Genomic DNA, 16,622 nt, shown 5'->3' with positions numbered 1-16,622 from the left:
AGGTGTGCCCATCGCTTGTAAACATTTAGTTTAAACGTGTTTCTACACTACAATCAGCTGCTGACTCGGCTGTTTGTTAATAATGCTGCATTACAGTAAAGCAGCAGGATTTTGTTATTTGTTTGTTTCCTCTTAATATGTTTTTAATGACTTTGTTGGATAACAATTCCCAAAGAGTCGAGCATATGAAGCGGGAAAATATTACAGGCTACACTGTGCTGGTGGAATGTAATTATGGTCATTTTCATGAGAGTAGCATGACATCACACTCAAAATATAGGAAGAAAATCTGGTGACACACTTATTTATTTTTAGTGCATTAAGACTAGCGTCTTCATCAGAGTCCCCCTTTATTTATGTTCTGTATAATATTTAGAGTTGCGTAATTGGCTTCCTCTGATGCCTGTGCCTCTTGTGTGTTCAGCCTCCACAGAGAGAAGTCCAAGCCTGGTTCCGGCCTGGAGGACTCTGGGGGCCCAAAGACCCCCTCCAGAGAACCAGAGGTAAGAGGAAGGGATACAAGGGATTGGGAAGACCTTCGCTATAGCCTCACTTTCTGTCTTTTAAAGGGGCATTCCACCGGTGGAGACAAGAATATGTATTGAAAGTGGGTCATATATGTAATAGAATAGTAGCATACATTTCTATTCTTGGCCGAGAAAAAGGTAGAAAATGACTTTTTAGTGCTTGTGGATTTGTGACAACAATCCCCAGAATGCATTGTCATGCTCAAGTTCCACAGGCCACACCCAGGCAGCTCTGCCAGTGACTTACTGGAGCCTCAATGCCAGTGATTTCAAAAACACTGGCACACTGATCTGTGATAGGTCTGTTAGCGCATTAGGTCCAACCCCCTATGGGTGGGGTTGAAAGGGTGGGAAAAAGGCTTGTAGTCTCAACAGAAATCCACCTCTCTTACACTTCCTCCTACAATGATGCAAAATGACGAAGTGTTAAGAGGTGAATACGGATTTCTCCTGTGTCAGGGGGAATTGAGAGAGTGTTGCAAGACCATTCAAAAGTATGCCTGGGTGTCTAGCAATGGAAAGCCTAATGCAAATGGGTGGGATGAAGGTTTGGGGGCAAAAATGGGCACCCTTTAACCAAATGTACTGTCCTTACAGTAGCAGAAACACTGCTCTCACAACCCACTTTTCCATCAGATTTTGAAGCAAAGTTATATTGAATTATTTTCTAGCGATCTAAGATGTGTCTGGTTAGTTTTCCATCAACCGAACGTTCCTAGAGAATTAAAAGTGCCCTTTTTTATTCACGTGCTTTTGAAGCTTTCAGTAATCTTGTCTGTGGCAGCACAGGCCTATTAGCAGAGCTTGGATGGTGACAGGACATTGATTTGGATGGGAAATCCCTTGCTGCTGTGTCCATCCTCCCTATGCAGCCAGATCTCGATGCCTTCCTGTCACTCCGACAGGAGCAGCCTCTTTCTGACTTGCCAAATGCACTCTAGCCTGGGAAATCCCATGCTGGTTTGCACAGTGGTTCCCATCCGAAAGACAGAATGGCTTAATATCCCATAGCGAGAAAACCAGATCTAGGGGGCCAATCAGAGAGCGGGGAGGGGTGCAAAGACAGTGACACATACAGTGGTGCTCATATGTTTACATACCCCAGCAGAATATACGCTTTCTTGGCGATTTCTCACAAAATATGAAGGATTACACAAAACCTTTTTTTTCACCCATTGCTAGTGACTGGCTGAAGACATTCATTAGCAATCTTCTGTGTTTACTCTTTCCAAAGCATGATCACAACCCAAACTACCCAAATGACCCTGTTCAAAAGTTTACATACCCTAGTTTCTGATGCTGAATATGGCCCTGTTTAACATCAAGGACCGCTCTAAATTGTTTGTGGTAGTTGTGGATAAGGCTCTTAATATTCTCAGATGACAAAACAGCACATTCTTCCTGGCAGAACGGTTATTTCCTATAATATCTTTGGATGTCTTGCTGGAACCTCACATTTGAGGTTTCCCCTGAGTGGCTCAATGATGTTGAGATCAGGAGAGTGAGATGGTCGCTCAAAAATCTTCATTTTATTCTTTCTGAAGCTAATGACGGGTTGATTTGGCTTTCTGTGTCGAAATATTGTCATGTTGGCACTGTTGGAATTTCAATTCAGAAATGCAATATGAGGGGGTTTGGTTGGAATCAAGCCATTAGGCAAGGGAATCATTGCATTGCAATGATCATTGCAAGGGAAATTGTTCAGGAGGCATAGGACAACCAAAAAATAACTTCAGGTGAAATATAGGACAACATGAAAAAATGTTTTAAACTGTACAGCAAAGCGGCACTTGAGGAAAGATGGGCTGTTGGGGGTTGCCAGGAGAAAGCCATTACTACAAAAATGCAAACATGTTATTTTGCATATGATACACCAAATAGCATAGTGAGAAGCATTAGAATGCCTGTGACAAAGTCATTTGGAAAAATGAGATCAATATGGAACTTTTTTCAGCCACTATTAACAGTACCATTTGGAGAACAGTCAACGCTCATAAAGTTACACCGTCCCTTCTGTGAAACATGGTCATGGACCACTGATGTCATGGGGACATTTGAGTTAGAAATGCACTATACTTTTGATCCATACTCGCAGAATGATGAATACATTGCCCTGTGAAAAATACTGGAGGAAACTTGACACACATCAGCCTTGAAACTGCACATGGTCCATTGTTTGGACATGCCAACATGACAATATTTCAAGACAGAAAGCCAAATCAACCCGTCATTAGCTTCAGAAAGAATAAAATGAAGTTTTTGAGTGACCGTCTCACTCTCCTGATCTCAACATCATTGAGCCATTCAGGGGAAACCTCAAATGTGAGGTTCCAGCAAGACACCCAAAAATATTATAGGAAACAACCATTCTGCCAGGAAGAATGTGCTGTTTTGTCATCTGAGAACATTAAGAGCCTTATCCACAACTACCACAAACAATTTAGAGCGGTCCCTGATGTTAAACAGGGCCATATTCAGCATCAGAAACTAGGGTATGTAAACTTTTGAACAGGGTCATTTGGGTAGTTTGGGTTGTGATCATGCTTTTGAAAGAGTAAACACAGAAGATTGCTAATAAATATCTTAAGCCAGTCACTAGCAATGAGTGAAAAAAAAGGTTTTGTGTAATCCTTCATATTTTGTGACAAATCGCCAAGAAAGCGTATATTCTGCTGGGGTATGTAAACATATGAGCACCACTGTACTACTGGACGAATGGAAGCTTGCAGTTTGTTTGAATAAAACTGACGCAATTTGCCATGAGATACGTATAAGACCATTAAACGATCGTTAGCAATCGCAAACCATACCTCCCCAACAAGAAATTCAGTAGGCGGTCTCCAGGCCATCTCACTTGTGATATGGTCTCATGTGAACCCGGTGTCCTGTCTAAATGAGCGACCCATCGAGATGTGATTCTCTTCGCTACTGAGCATGCGCACGCATGCGCACACCCTCGCGGTGGTTTTCGCGGGTGATTGCCCATCGAATTGTGAGACCGCAAGTTACGATAGGATCCCCCGAGACTGTCAACTTTAGTGACTCAAACTGTAGCGCAAGTTACGATAGGATCCCCTGAGACTGTCAACTTTAGTGACTCAAACTGTAGCCTATGTCCTCCTGAGGTTACCACCAGTCATCCATAGTCTAAAACTAGTTAGCTTACAGCCTGTCCANCGACTGTCATGGACTGAAAGTTACGATACCGGTATATCCCCTGGGGGGGAAACGGGAAATAGCGTGGATCATCCAGCAGATCATTGGAAAATCTGCGAAATAGCGTGGCCTCGTACATTTGCTACTTTGTTGCCTAACCGTAATCGCTCACACACTCAGCCTCGAACATTGCAACATCGATCAGAAAAGACTATTTCGTAGAATATAGGAGGCGTTCTCATTGCAAAATGGAAAAAATCGCCACCTGATTGAGCTGTCAAAATGACCCTCCACCCTTTTCACTCAAGAATTTGAATCGACTGCATTGTAAACTGCCTCAACATGGTAAAGAAATGCACTGGTGGGGATGTTATGAAAATATGATTCCGGTCATTAAAAGACAGACATCTGCCAAAACAAAGCCACAATACGTTATCTGCTATATGGGAATATCTAAACCGCGCTTGTTTATCCCCACATGATTTCATGTAGCAATTTGCCTTGCGAGCCCACGTCGCATTGAAACCAAACCAACAGCAAAATGACTGCATTAAACAAGCCGTAGCCAGGCCCTGATCCCAAACACTTTCTCCAGTATTTGCGCAAACTCAACTCAGTCTCTTTCATATGGCACGTTTCTTAACTTGCTCAAACGAGAGGCTCACTGTTGTCAGCAGCCGCATGTTCTTATTAAACTCCGTGAACGATTGCACACCCCTGTCCGTGAAATAAACAAAGTGGTTATTAAAACAGTCCTACGTGGACCGATTGAAACGCCTTCCGCGGAAAGTCAAGGTCGCTCATTTAGATGAGGCATCGCAAATCGATAGAACACCACTATCGAATAGAGCGACCGGTCGCTCATCTCGACGAGGCAACACATCTCGACAGAACACCGGCAATATTCCCTCAGGTCTATGTACCAAACTTTGCAGAGTCAGAGCCATATACCATCAAACCTTCTGAATGTGTATTTATATTCAGTGCAGTGTTGGTTGGCAGCAATGGTTTCAACACAGCACATACTGTATCCTCTGCTACAAGGAGGTACATGCTTTTTTCATGTTGATGTTATTGATTTAAGTGCCATGTACACCTGAGTCTGTTGGCTTCTGTTACACACCCTGATGATACGCACTGATGATTTTTAATTTTTTAGCCCATAAAATAAAGATGTTTTTATCATTTCAAATCAAATGAGTGCCTGGTTGCGATATAGCTGAAGAGTGCAGTAAGTGATACTGCTGGTGCTGGGCCATACTGATGGGGAGTTGGCAGCGCTGTGTGCCTGGGAGGGTTAGAGCAGTTCTCTGTGTGTGTGTGTGTGTGTGTGTGTGTGTGTGTGTGTGTGTGTGTGTGTGTGTGTGTGTGTGTGTGTGTGTGTGTGTGTGTGTGTGTGAAATACAGCCGTTTCTGGCCGTCAGCGCACTGGAGCGGTTTTAATTAATGCAGCGGCCTAATCTCCCCTGCCCTGCTGACTCAGACCACACACACACACACACACACACACACACACACACACACACACACACACACACACACACACACACACACACACACACACACACACGTCGCACACACACACACACACACACACACACACACACACATGCACGCAGACACACACAATCACACGTGCGCACACACGCGCGCACACACACACACACAGACACACACATACGCGCGCGCGCACACACACACACACATGCGTGCACACACACACACACACACACACACACTACTAGTACTACTAGGCCTTGCGGTCACTGGCTGGTGCACACACATATACACGTCATCATCTTAATCAAAAGGCAATCGAGATTTGTATGTAGTTGTAATCTCGCTGCTGGATTAATTCTGCCATTTGTGTGTGGGCGTATGTGTGCTTGCGTATGTGTGTGTGTGTTCGTGTGTTTGGTGTTTGTGTGTGTGTGTGTGAGAGAGAGAGAGAGAGAGAGAGAGAGAGAGAGAGAGAGAGAGAGAGAGAGAGAGAGAGAGTAGAGATACACGCTTGAGTGAGCATGAGTTTGCAGACTGGGTGAGTTTGTGTGTGTGTGTGTGTGAGAGAGAGAGAGAGAGAGAGAGAGAGAGAGAGAGAGAGAGAGAGAGAGAGAGAGAGAGAGAGAGAGAGGGGCCGGAGGAGTGTCAGTGTTGCTTGTGTGGTCAGGTCAGTTTGCTAGACTGGATTAATGTGTGGAGGCTGCCTGCCATCCTGAGTAGTAGTGGGGTGTGTTGATTTAGAGTGTGGGAGGACAGGAGATGTCATTGCCTGGTGAGGGGGGCATGAGGATGAGGATGAGGATGGATGGCCTGACTGAGCAGGGCAGAGGAGGCTCAGCATCACTGGGAGTGGAGGAGAGATGCACAGCATGAGGTTTTGTTGTAATGGCGAGGGAAGTCGACTGTAGATCACAGGGTTGCAGGATCAATTCCCCACCAACTCCCCTTACCAATCCCTTCCTCTCTACATGGCTGAGGGGCCCATGAGCAAGGCACCTAAGCCCCCACATTGCTCCAGGGACTGTAACCAATACCCTGTACATAACTGTAAGTTGCTTTGGATAACACCGTCAGCTAAATGTTAAGTAATAACAAGAATAATGAGACTCAGGATCACTGGGTGTGGATAAAGAGGCGTGGATGAGTTGTTTTTGTCGTCCGCAACCACTTCTCAAAATCGCTTTCATTTTTTCACCAATTTTCTAAACCGAACCAGCCCACGATCCGTAAATCAGTTGTTAGGTCTATAGAAGATGCCTCAGCTATTGGCAATCGACGGCAATCCGACCAAATTTACTTAAACTATTATTTTTTATCTCAACATCTTCCCGATTCGCGGTTCATCCGCGGTCTCCACGGCTGCAACCGTCATCTGTACATCTCCAGTGTGGGATGGGTCATACATCTCTAGGTAGCCTGGCTGTCTGTCTGACACTGAGATGAAGTGCTAGATGCAGTATGCCCCCTGCCTATTCGCAGAGTAAAGGATTAAAAGCCTGTCTCCTCCATGCTGCGAGGTTAGCTGTCAAAATCAGTCCTTCTCTTTGACACAGTGTACGAAATCGAAACCATCTTATCTAATGTTTGGTGAAAAGTTGAAACTGTTTGTCCTTCTCTGAAGCAGGTTTAGATATTAAGAAATGGTCTCTGACCTAAAACAAAAGGTGTAAACCATTGATTCTATTTACTGTCAATGGTTAAAACTTGTTTGTGTATGAAAACCAAATGCAGTCCAGAAATGCAGAACTCAAAACCTGTCTCTGTCTCTCTTTCTCTCTCTCTCTCTCTCTCTCTCTCTCTCTCTCTCTCTCTCTCTCTGTCTCTCTCTCTCTCTCTCTCTCTCTCTCTTGCTCTCTCTCTCTCCGTCTCTTGCTCCCTCTCTCTCTCCGTCTCTCTCCCCCTCTCTCTCTCTTTCTCTCTCTTTCTCTCTCTCTCTCTCCATCTCCATCTCTCTCCCTCTCTCTCTCTCCGTCTCTCAGGGTGAGAAGGCCAAAGCCTCGTTTGTGGCCGTCAACACCCTGGAGGATACGCAGGCGGTGCGCGCTGTCGCCTTCCACCCCACGGGGGCGCTGTACGCTGTGGGCTCCAACTCCAAAACACTCCGCGTGTGTGCCTACCCCGACACCCTGGACACCAGGTGGGTGCTGTGCTGGCCTCGTGCCTTCTCTAGGGTCTTGTAAACAGGAAGGAGAAAAAGGGCTTTTTTTCAATACAGTCTCTATGAATTGCAGATTCCCTTTTTCTCCTTCCTTTTTGAAAATATTTTCTAGAGGCATTTTTGCCTTTATTTCAGAAGGACAGTATGAGAGCAGATAGAGAGATAGAGAGGGTCAAGATTGGCAAATGACCCGCCCAGGAATCTCCTTCCTGTATTATTCTTTTGGAATTACGCCCTGAGCGAAACTCTCCAAGAAAGATAGAGATGCAGGCGCCAGCTTTACCTTCACTCTTCTAAACAGTAAACATGGATGTCCTTCCATCTTTTTGCATACTCAATTGTGTGTGTGTGTGTGTGTGTGTGTGTGTGTGTGTTTGTGTGTGTGTGTGTGTGTGTGTGTGTGTGTGTGTTTGTGTGTGTGTGTGTGTGTGTGTGTGTGCGTGCGGGCATGTGTTTGTGTGTGTATGTGTGTGCGTGCGTGTGTGTTTGTATACGTGTGTCTCTCCCCCAGTGGTTCGGGTGGTTCCAAGCCCCCGGCGGTGCGCTTCAAGAGGAATAAGCACCATAAGGGCTCCATCTACTGCGTAGCCTGGAGCCACTGTGGACAGCTGCTGGCTACCGGCTCCAACGACAAGTACGTCAAGGTGCTGCCCTTCAACCCAGAGACCTGCAACGCCACAGGTAGAGGAGTGTGTGTACGTGTGTGTGTGTGTGTGTGTGTGTGTGTGTGTGTGTGTGTGTGTGTGTGTGTGTGTGTGTGCATGCTAGAGGTGCTCCGATTGCTCGGCTGCCGATCATGACCGGCCGATAATGGCCAAAAATGGCCTGATCGGTGATCGGAAAAACATGCCGATCAAAAAACCGATCGAGAGATATTAAATTCCTCACGCAACCATTTGCCTTTACACCTGGCGCTGCATGTAGGCGCTGGCTCTGCACAGCTGCAACTGCACCAAAAGAAGGCATCTTTGCTTGTCTATAACTTTTCGCCATTCCCCCCTTCATTTCCACCATTCATAACCATATCTGCATCAACAATGATCTGATTTTCCGATCCATGCGCCGTTTACCTGAGTGACAATGTAATTTGCGATTGAGTACTCGCCAGTGAGGATTCCCTGATTGACGCTCCCAACCCAGGACGCTCCCATTTCATCTCGCTCCCACTAGCCAGACTATCGGTACCACCGCCATATGACGGAGCTAGTTATGTTGTTGATGTTAGTTTTTTGTTTCTAACCCTAACCCTAACCTTAACCCTAAACCTAACCCTAACCCTAAATTGCTTGTATGTGGCAGTATATGATAATACATGAAATATAATCGGGTGGGACCGCACGTCCGGGAGTGATAGAAACACCTGGGACCGCACGTCCGGGAGCGATCTCAGTTGGGAGTCTCCATCCCCTTACCCCAGTGAGCCATGTTACGTTATAACCTGTGTAGTTGCCTTGGTCAGCACGCGACAACTTCACGTTGTCTGCACAAACATGTCAATTATTGTTTTCAAAGTTGTAATTGGCAGTCAGTCGATTAGTTTGATAGTCGCTGAAACACCAAACGGCGACAGATGTGGTTAAAACTTGAGAGAGAGATTCAGAACGGTAGTGGAGCACTGCAACTGTGGACGGTGACAGAGAGGGGAGGGGCTCTCCTCACGAGGCTGCTCATTTAAAGCGACAGGTTGTTTTTTTCTCGTATGTGGAAGACTATTTGATGTAATGTTTCAGTTTCAATTCAATCTTAAATAGTTTAGTTATTCTATGCAATAACTTATACATTGATTAATACTGTAGACTGTATTACCAACACTAGTCTGAAAGATACTACTACTACTACTACTACTACTACTACTACTAATAATAATAATAATAATAATAATAGCCTAATAATAGACATGTGCAAATTAAGATTGATTGGTTTATGGGCAGAAATGGTATTCAATAAGGATAATTAATAGGCTATTAAAAAAAATAGGAAATCATTTTTGTGATCGGCAATGATCGGTAATCGGCAGATAAAGATTTTTGGTGATCGGTATCGGTGATCGGACCCAAAAAATGGTGATCGGAGCACCTCTAGTGTGTGTGTGTGTGTGTGTGTGAGAGAGAGAGAGAGAGAGAGAGAGAGAATGGTTTAAATACTTACACATAGCTATTACATGTAGCTAGCTACGCACATTTAAAAAAGTAAAATGTGTGTTTGTGTGTGTTTGTGTGTGTGTGTGTGTGTGTGTGTGTGTGTGTGTGTGTGTGTGTGCTTGCGTGCGTGTGTGTGTGTGTGTGTCCCAGGTCCGGATCTGGAGTTCAGCATGCATGACGGCACCATTCGGGACCTGGCCTTCATGGAGGGGCCCGAGAGCGGGGGGGCCATCCTCATCAGTGCCGGGGCCGGGGACTGCAACATCTACACCACCGACTGCCAGAGGGGGCAGGGACTACACGCACTCAGCGGACACACAGGTACACACACATACAGTACACATACATACTTAAATACACTCAGCGGACACACCGGTACACATATACAGTACACATACATACACTCATCGGCCACTTTATTAGGCCAACTCATTACAACCAAGAATAGAGAAGAATGAACCTCTGGATGCACAGCACGTTGAACCTTGAGGCAGATGGGCTACAGCAGCAGCAGATCACACCGGGTGTCACTCCTGTCACCTGTCAACAGAAAACTGAGGCTACGATTTGCACAGGCTCACCAAAATTTGACTGCAGAAGATTGGAAAAATGCTGCCTGGTCTGATGAGTCATGATGGTCTGATGAGTCAGAATGTGGCATTAATAACATGAAAACATGGATCCATCCCGTTTCGTAATAATGGTTCAGGCTGGTGTCTGTCAGAAAACGCAGTGGAGCTGAACAGACTAGGGCTGGGACGATTAATCAACTAATCGTGACTAATCGATTATAAAAATCAGTCGGAAAGAATTTTCATAGTCGACTAATCGTTTCATTTACTTCAATGCTTTTTTACTTACTTTACTAATGCTTTATTACTTTATTAAAACCTAAAATTGCCCAGCACTTATGAATTGGACGTTGTATCACGGAGTAAATAAGCTACTATCATGATTTAAAGCTCATTGTGAGCTTAGGGACCTAATTTGAACGGTTTCTTTCTTTTTTCCCAATTTCCTTGAAGATGGAAGTGCTAGAGTACAGTGGAATCCGCTTATAGTGGTCACGTTTGTCCGAGCCAATTTGAACACTGTAAGCGGTTGATTACTAAAACCGAAATTCTATTATTTCACCTCTTTTTTTGTCTCTACCTGTCTGGCAAAAATGAGCGATGAGAAAGACGAGGCTTATACGCATTTCAAAGCATAGACCACGCACGGGTCGTCATCTCTTATGATGTCAAATAAGTTTGTAAAGTTCCCATTCCACAAACGTTTTCTGGCGAGTTTCTGCACAGTGTGATTCAGGTTATGCATGCAAAACGCCGCTAGACTGGGCACTTAAAATTGCTACACCGATAAATAACACACTGTTGCATAGCCTGCTGTACAGTGGCCTAGCCTACAACGTGATTTTTTTTGACACTGTTTGAAAAAGCCACGCTAAGAACTGTTTGGAATTGGGAAAGTCGCGCTGGGCTTACTGGCATAGGAGAGATGAGAAGGGCGAGGGGGAGTGGGAGGGACTCGCGGGGAGACGCAGCCTGGAGCAGTTTAAACACAAGGTAGCCTCCTGAGGAATGCCAAGCTTCACCGAAACATCTCCTTGGCTCGTTTTTGGTAATTGTTCATACTTCTCGAAGAGCCTTTGTTTTTCATTCCCAGAATATGAGAGCCATGATTCACGTGCTTGCTGCCCGGTGTCAACTCGTTAGGCTACGTTGGCTAGCGAGACAGAGGCATGTGTGCACAGCCTCATCACCAGAGAGGTTCTATGTAAACAGGTTGCGTCCCCACTCACTAGTCGAGCCATGCCTGCAGTTCACTAGGGTGCTGTCGGGAGAGCGCAGCCCATTCACTGTATGGAGTTTGCACTCCTCGGTTGGCGCCCCTAGAGTAGGCTAGGCTACCACCCGGAAAAGTGGCGAGTCGAGTCTCGCGCAGTAAACCTCTCTGGCATAGGGCCAAAGCTGACGTCGAGAAAGGAATCGCGGGAGTAAAAAAGTTTTTCAATATTTTTTGCACATGTTTACATTCATAAAATGTCAAAAATGAACATTATAAGCGGATTTGTGATCACTGTAAACAAATTATTTCAGCATTTGTATAAAAATGATTCTGTCCCAAGCTTTTTGATCTATATAAGCGGTTGATTACTATATCCGTGACCACTATAAGCGGATTCCACTGTACTTGATAAAATAATCGTTTGACTAATCGACTATTCGAAAAAAAATAGTTGATAGATTAATCGAGAGAAAAATAATCGTTTAGGACAGCCCTAGAGCAGACTTGCTGTCTTGCAAAGCGGTGCTCCAGAAAGTAGACTCAGTACAGCATAACATTTGGGAAAGGCGTGGAGAAAAAAATGCTCATGCCTCTACACGATATGTTGTGCATTTCAGGCCACATCCTGTCTCTGTACACCTGGGGAGGCTGGATGATCGCGTCGGGCTCTCAGGACAAGACCGTGCGTTTCTGGGACCTGCGGGTGCCCAGCTGCGTGAGAGTGGTGGGGACAGGCTTCCATGGCTCAGGTGAGTCCTACTGCACACACACACACACACACACACACACACACACACACACACACACACACACACACACACACACACACACACACACACACACACACACACCAGTGATGGGCAAAATGGTTTCATTAGTTACAATCCAGTGCCACATATTTCAGATGACCTTGTTTTTTTACCTGTCCAATTCAACCAGGTGATCATTCAACCAGGCAATCACCTGGCTGACGTGGACAGGTAAAACTGAGTCGTTTGGAATATGTGGGAATTGGATTGTAACTAATGAATGCCCATCACTGACACACACACACACACACAATCATTTTCTCTCACACATGCAGTACAGTGTATATTTGCTTGTAGAGTTTGGTAGGAAGGGTCATTTCATTGACTCCCAACAACAACATAGGTTGTGTGTGTGTGTGTGTGTGTGTGTGCGTGTGCGTGTGCGTGTGTGTGTGTGTGTGTGTGTGTGTGTGTGTGTGTGTGTGCGTGTGCGTGTGCGTGTGTGAATCAGTCAGTGAGTGATAGTGTTCCTCATGGGAACGCAAGCATCCCATCCCTGACCAGACCTGACCGGACCTGACCCCTGCATCTCTCTCCGTGTCACTTTCACAAGAAGAAGAGAAAAAATATTCGCACTCCACAAAAAGCTCCCTTGTCGTGATTTAATGTGAAAATGGCAAAACGTTACGACCTACAAGGTCTTCGTCAGGTGTCACATTTTGTCATTTTCACATTAAATCACGAAAAGGGAGCTTTTTGTGGGGTGCGAATATTTTTTCTCTTTTTCCACTTTGTGTTATTTTATACATTGCACCCACAGCAATTTGTTTTTTTGGAATGTGCGCACACCTTACACTTTTTGACCTTCGCAGGTAGTCCAGTGGCCTCGGTTGCCGTGGACCCCAGCGGTCGTCTCCTGGCAACGGGTCAGGAGGACAGCTCGTGCATGCTGTACGACATCCGCGGGGGCCGCATGGTGCAGACCTACCACCCCCACGCCAGCGACGTGCGCTCCGTACGCTTCTCCCCCGGGGCCCACTACCTGCTGACCGGCTCCTACGACACCAAGGTCGTGGTCACCGACCTACAGGGTGAGGACCACACCAAGGTCATTTCTTTCTTTCTTTCTTTCTTTCTTTCTTTCTTTCTTTCTTTCTTTCTTTCTTTCTTTCTTTCTTTCTTCTCCTACGACACCAAGGGTGCAGGGTGAGGACAGGCCTCGTCTGTGAAACTCAACCGAGACTGGGCCATGACAGTGGGGTCTCTGGACCGCTCAGACACCCAGTCTTGTGTGTGTGTGTGTGTGTGTGTGTGTGTGTGTGTGTGTGTGTGTGTGCGTGCGCGCGTACGTGTGCGTGCATGTGTGCACTTGGCATATGACCCACATAACACATAATTAGAGTCTACGTAAAACACACTTAGAAAAGCAGCATGTATGTTTATGTGTGTGTGTTTGTGTTTGTGTGTGTTGTGTGTTAATCTGTGTTGTCCTCATGTATGTTTTGCATGTTACTCATGTGGGTTTTTTATCTGTCTTTTCTCCAGGAGACCTGACTAAGCAGTTGCCCCTGACGACGGCGGGCGAGCACAAGGACAAGGTGATCCAGTGCAGGTGGCACACGCACGACCTGTCCTTCGTCTCCTCCTCTGCAGACCGGACTGTCACCTTGTGGACACAGACCACCTAGGGGGAGAGGAGAGGAGACAAGAGGAGGAGGAGGAGGAGGAGGAGAAGAGAAGAGAAAAGAGAAGTGGAGAGACGGACTGTCACCTTGTGGACACAGATTGCCTATACTAGGGGGAGAGGAGAGGAGACAGGAGGAGGAGAAAGAGGAGAGAAGGGAAGAGAAGAGAAGAAGGGGGGAGAAGAAAACAGGAGAGGATGGAGTGAAGAGAAGAAAAGAGGGAATGAAGAGTAGAGGAGGAAAATGAGAAGATGAGAGTTGGGTAGAGGAGAGAAGAGAAGAGAAGGGGACAGGAAAGAAGAGAAAGGAGGAGGAATGCCAGAACCATAGCACGGCATGGGGCAATGTCCCTCCTTGCCACCAGGGGGAGGGAGTGCTCCGAGTTAACCATAGAGCTCCATAGAACTCCATTGAACTCCAGTGCAGCAATCCAACTCTCCCGTAGCAATGGCAACGGGTTACTAGGAATGTGTTTGTGAATTCAGTATGAGCCTGTGTGTGTGTGTGTGCGTGCGTGCGTGTGTGTGTGTGTGTGTGTGTGTGTGTGTGTGTGTGTGTGTGTGTGTGTTCGTACGTACGTATGATTGTCTGTGCGTGACAGAATATGTGTGTATGGCAGTGTACTGTAGTCTCTGACCCTTTTGTGTTAATTTATTACAATAGTCCATGCACTCATGAAATGCTTGTAAAACTAAACAAGAAATCGTTTGCCTGTTCTCCTGACCTAAAACTGTATATATATCTATTGAGAATTGCGATATTGTCCACATGCTTACATGCTAACCAGTTGTATGAATATCATTCCTACAGTTAGGCCTGCAACTCTTTCCTGTATCCTATAGTGTGTCAGAAGAATGAGTAGTCCGGCACATTCCAATGTTTGCCTGTGTTTGAGGAAGTAATGTACCGTAGTGTGGCACAGGAGACGGGTTTTAGTGCAAATGTTACTCAGTGGGTGCCTTCTGAATTTGGTTCCAGTTTTGTCCATTTCAAAAGCTTTACTAATATAATAGTGACACAGGGTATGTTACCCTTCTGTGAGAGGTGTGTGTGTATATATATATATACTATATATATGCATGTGTATATAATACTGTATATGGAGCTGTCTGTATATCTCTGTGTGTGTGTGTGTGTGTGTGTGTGTGTGTGTGTGTGTGTGTGTGTGTGTGTGTGTGTGTGTGTGTGTGTGTGTGTGTGTGTGTGTGTGTGTGGGCGCGCACACGTTCGAGAGCAACTTTGTTTGTGTTGTCCAACCACAGTCTTGAGCTGTGATATACAGAGAATCAAACCCATTGACATTTCCAGACACCGTACTATACTGAACAGTACATGCCCTCTATGTAAAATAGCAAAGATGCCAGACCCCTCATCTCAGCCATTCCATATCCTGTTAGAGAGTTCTGGGAGCCAGATCAAGGCGATTGAGCTTAGCATGGCATGAACATTGTACACGACACGACATGACATGACACGATGTCATCCATTTAGGTTACCGTCAGTGCTGTACTGCTGTACTGTACTGGAGAATGTGCAAAGCTGCTATTATGTCAACATCAAGCGTCATTTTCTAATCAGTGGTGCAAGCTTCCTGTCTGTTATACAGTTGGTCAGTCTTGAGTTGGGGAAAAACTCCAAAGGTTGGCGATTGTGTACATCACAGCCTGAGTCATATATGCCTCTTTTCCACCGCCGGTTTTCTGGTACTGTAGGCCTATAGTTTGACACAACCCGACTCGGCTGCAAGTTTTTGCTTTTTGAAAAGGCATAACACAGCTCAAAGCAAAAGAAAAAAATGGCGGTCGAGTCGCGCCGTGTCGGGCTGTAGGCCTACCAGAAAAACGGCAGTGGAAAAGAGGCATTACTGTACCTGCAGTAGGAGATTGAGGACAGCTGGACTCTGTAAATAACGTGACGTAGAAATGTTGTGGGTTGGATGATTGGATAAGATCTCAGAATGTCTAGGTATTCCAGAGTCACACACTGTAGTAAAGATTGGAGACTGGATGTTATAACTCAGGCTGGAGGTGTACTGTATGCGTACATACAAGGTTGGAAACTGTATGCTTTATTCAGGCTCTCTGTTCATGCTTCACAGGCCTGATTTGTACGCTTAAAAGTTTGGCAGATAGGTCCTAACTGACAGTTGTGTTGCGCTATCTGAACATGCTTTCATCTGGTTTTGTTTTTTGAATAAATATATATTTTATTTTATTGATTTTTAGATTATGAACAATGTGAAAATGAGCAGTGTTAAATAGTGTTCAGGGTGTAAATTCTTGTGCGGTGGGAGTGATCACTGTGCCCTTTGACATGGCCTGCTCGCATTTGGAGTTAGGATGCCACAGATGTACGTGCCGTATGTAGAGCCAACTGAGTTAGGATCACATGTTTGAACATTTCAGAGGCTCTCGTAGGATAGCCTACACCTCGTAGAACTCTCTTGTCCCTACCGCTTGCTGAGGGTGTCATATGGGGACATGGACTAAATGTTATTATGGTCAGTCATTGTCTTTGCAAAAGGGAACAATTTTCTCTGACAAGCATGTCATTTAAAACTAATTTGTATTGATGATTTTTTTGTTTTCATTTTATGTTACTGTTGCACTTTCATGTTTGTTTCCAATGTACTAATATTTTAAGAATTGTTATATTATTTAATTCTATTTTTTCATCATGACACCATTTAACAAAATTGATTTATCTAATGTATATTTATTGTTTTATTTTAACATGGATCGTAACATTTTAGTTGTTTCTTGTTAGCTTTCCTACAGATCTATGTGAGCGGCACCCAGTGCTGTGATGTGTGGCTGCTGCTGTGGAAGAGGAGTAAAGGCCTTTCTGTCACTCACCATCACCTCTCCTGTCATTGCTTTTGCAGTGGTCGTTGCAGTTTTGTGTGTGGGTCAAAGACG

The 16,622-nt window shown here is 45.2% G+C and overlaps 1 protein-coding gene across 1 annotated transcript in view; it reads left to right on the top strand.

Annotated features, from left to right (window-relative positions):
* Positions 1–16,562, top strand: part of LOC134465130 (WD repeat-containing protein 47-like) — a 37,712-nt gene extending 21,150 nt beyond the window's left edge. Inside the window, exons 9-15 of the mRNA XM_063218594.1 lie at positions 425–503; positions 7,163–7,320; positions 7,853–8,022; positions 9,633–9,803; positions 11,888–12,019; positions 12,892–13,110; positions 13,565–16,562. Coding sequence (XP_063074664.1) covers positions 425–503; positions 7,163–7,320; positions 7,853–8,022; positions 9,633–9,803; positions 11,888–12,019; positions 12,892–13,110; positions 13,565–13,707 — 1,072 coding nt within the window. The 3' untranslated portion in view covers positions 13,708–16,562. The remainder of the gene's footprint in view (positions 1–424; positions 504–7,162; positions 7,321–7,852; positions 8,023–9,632; positions 9,804–11,887; positions 12,020–12,891; positions 13,111–13,564) is intronic.
* The last annotated feature ends 60 nt before the right edge of the window (positions 16,563–16,622 follow it).

This window comes from Engraulis encrasicolus, chromosome 16, assembly GCF_034702125.1.
Source record: "Engraulis encrasicolus isolate BLACKSEA-1 chromosome 16, IST_EnEncr_1.0, whole genome shotgun sequence".
Lineage (NCBI taxonomy): Eukaryota > Metazoa > Chordata > Actinopteri > Clupeiformes > Engraulidae > Engraulis > Engraulis encrasicolus.
The sequence above is the reverse complement of the archived record's forward strand: the minus strand, read 5'-3'. Positions and strand labels throughout refer to the sequence as shown.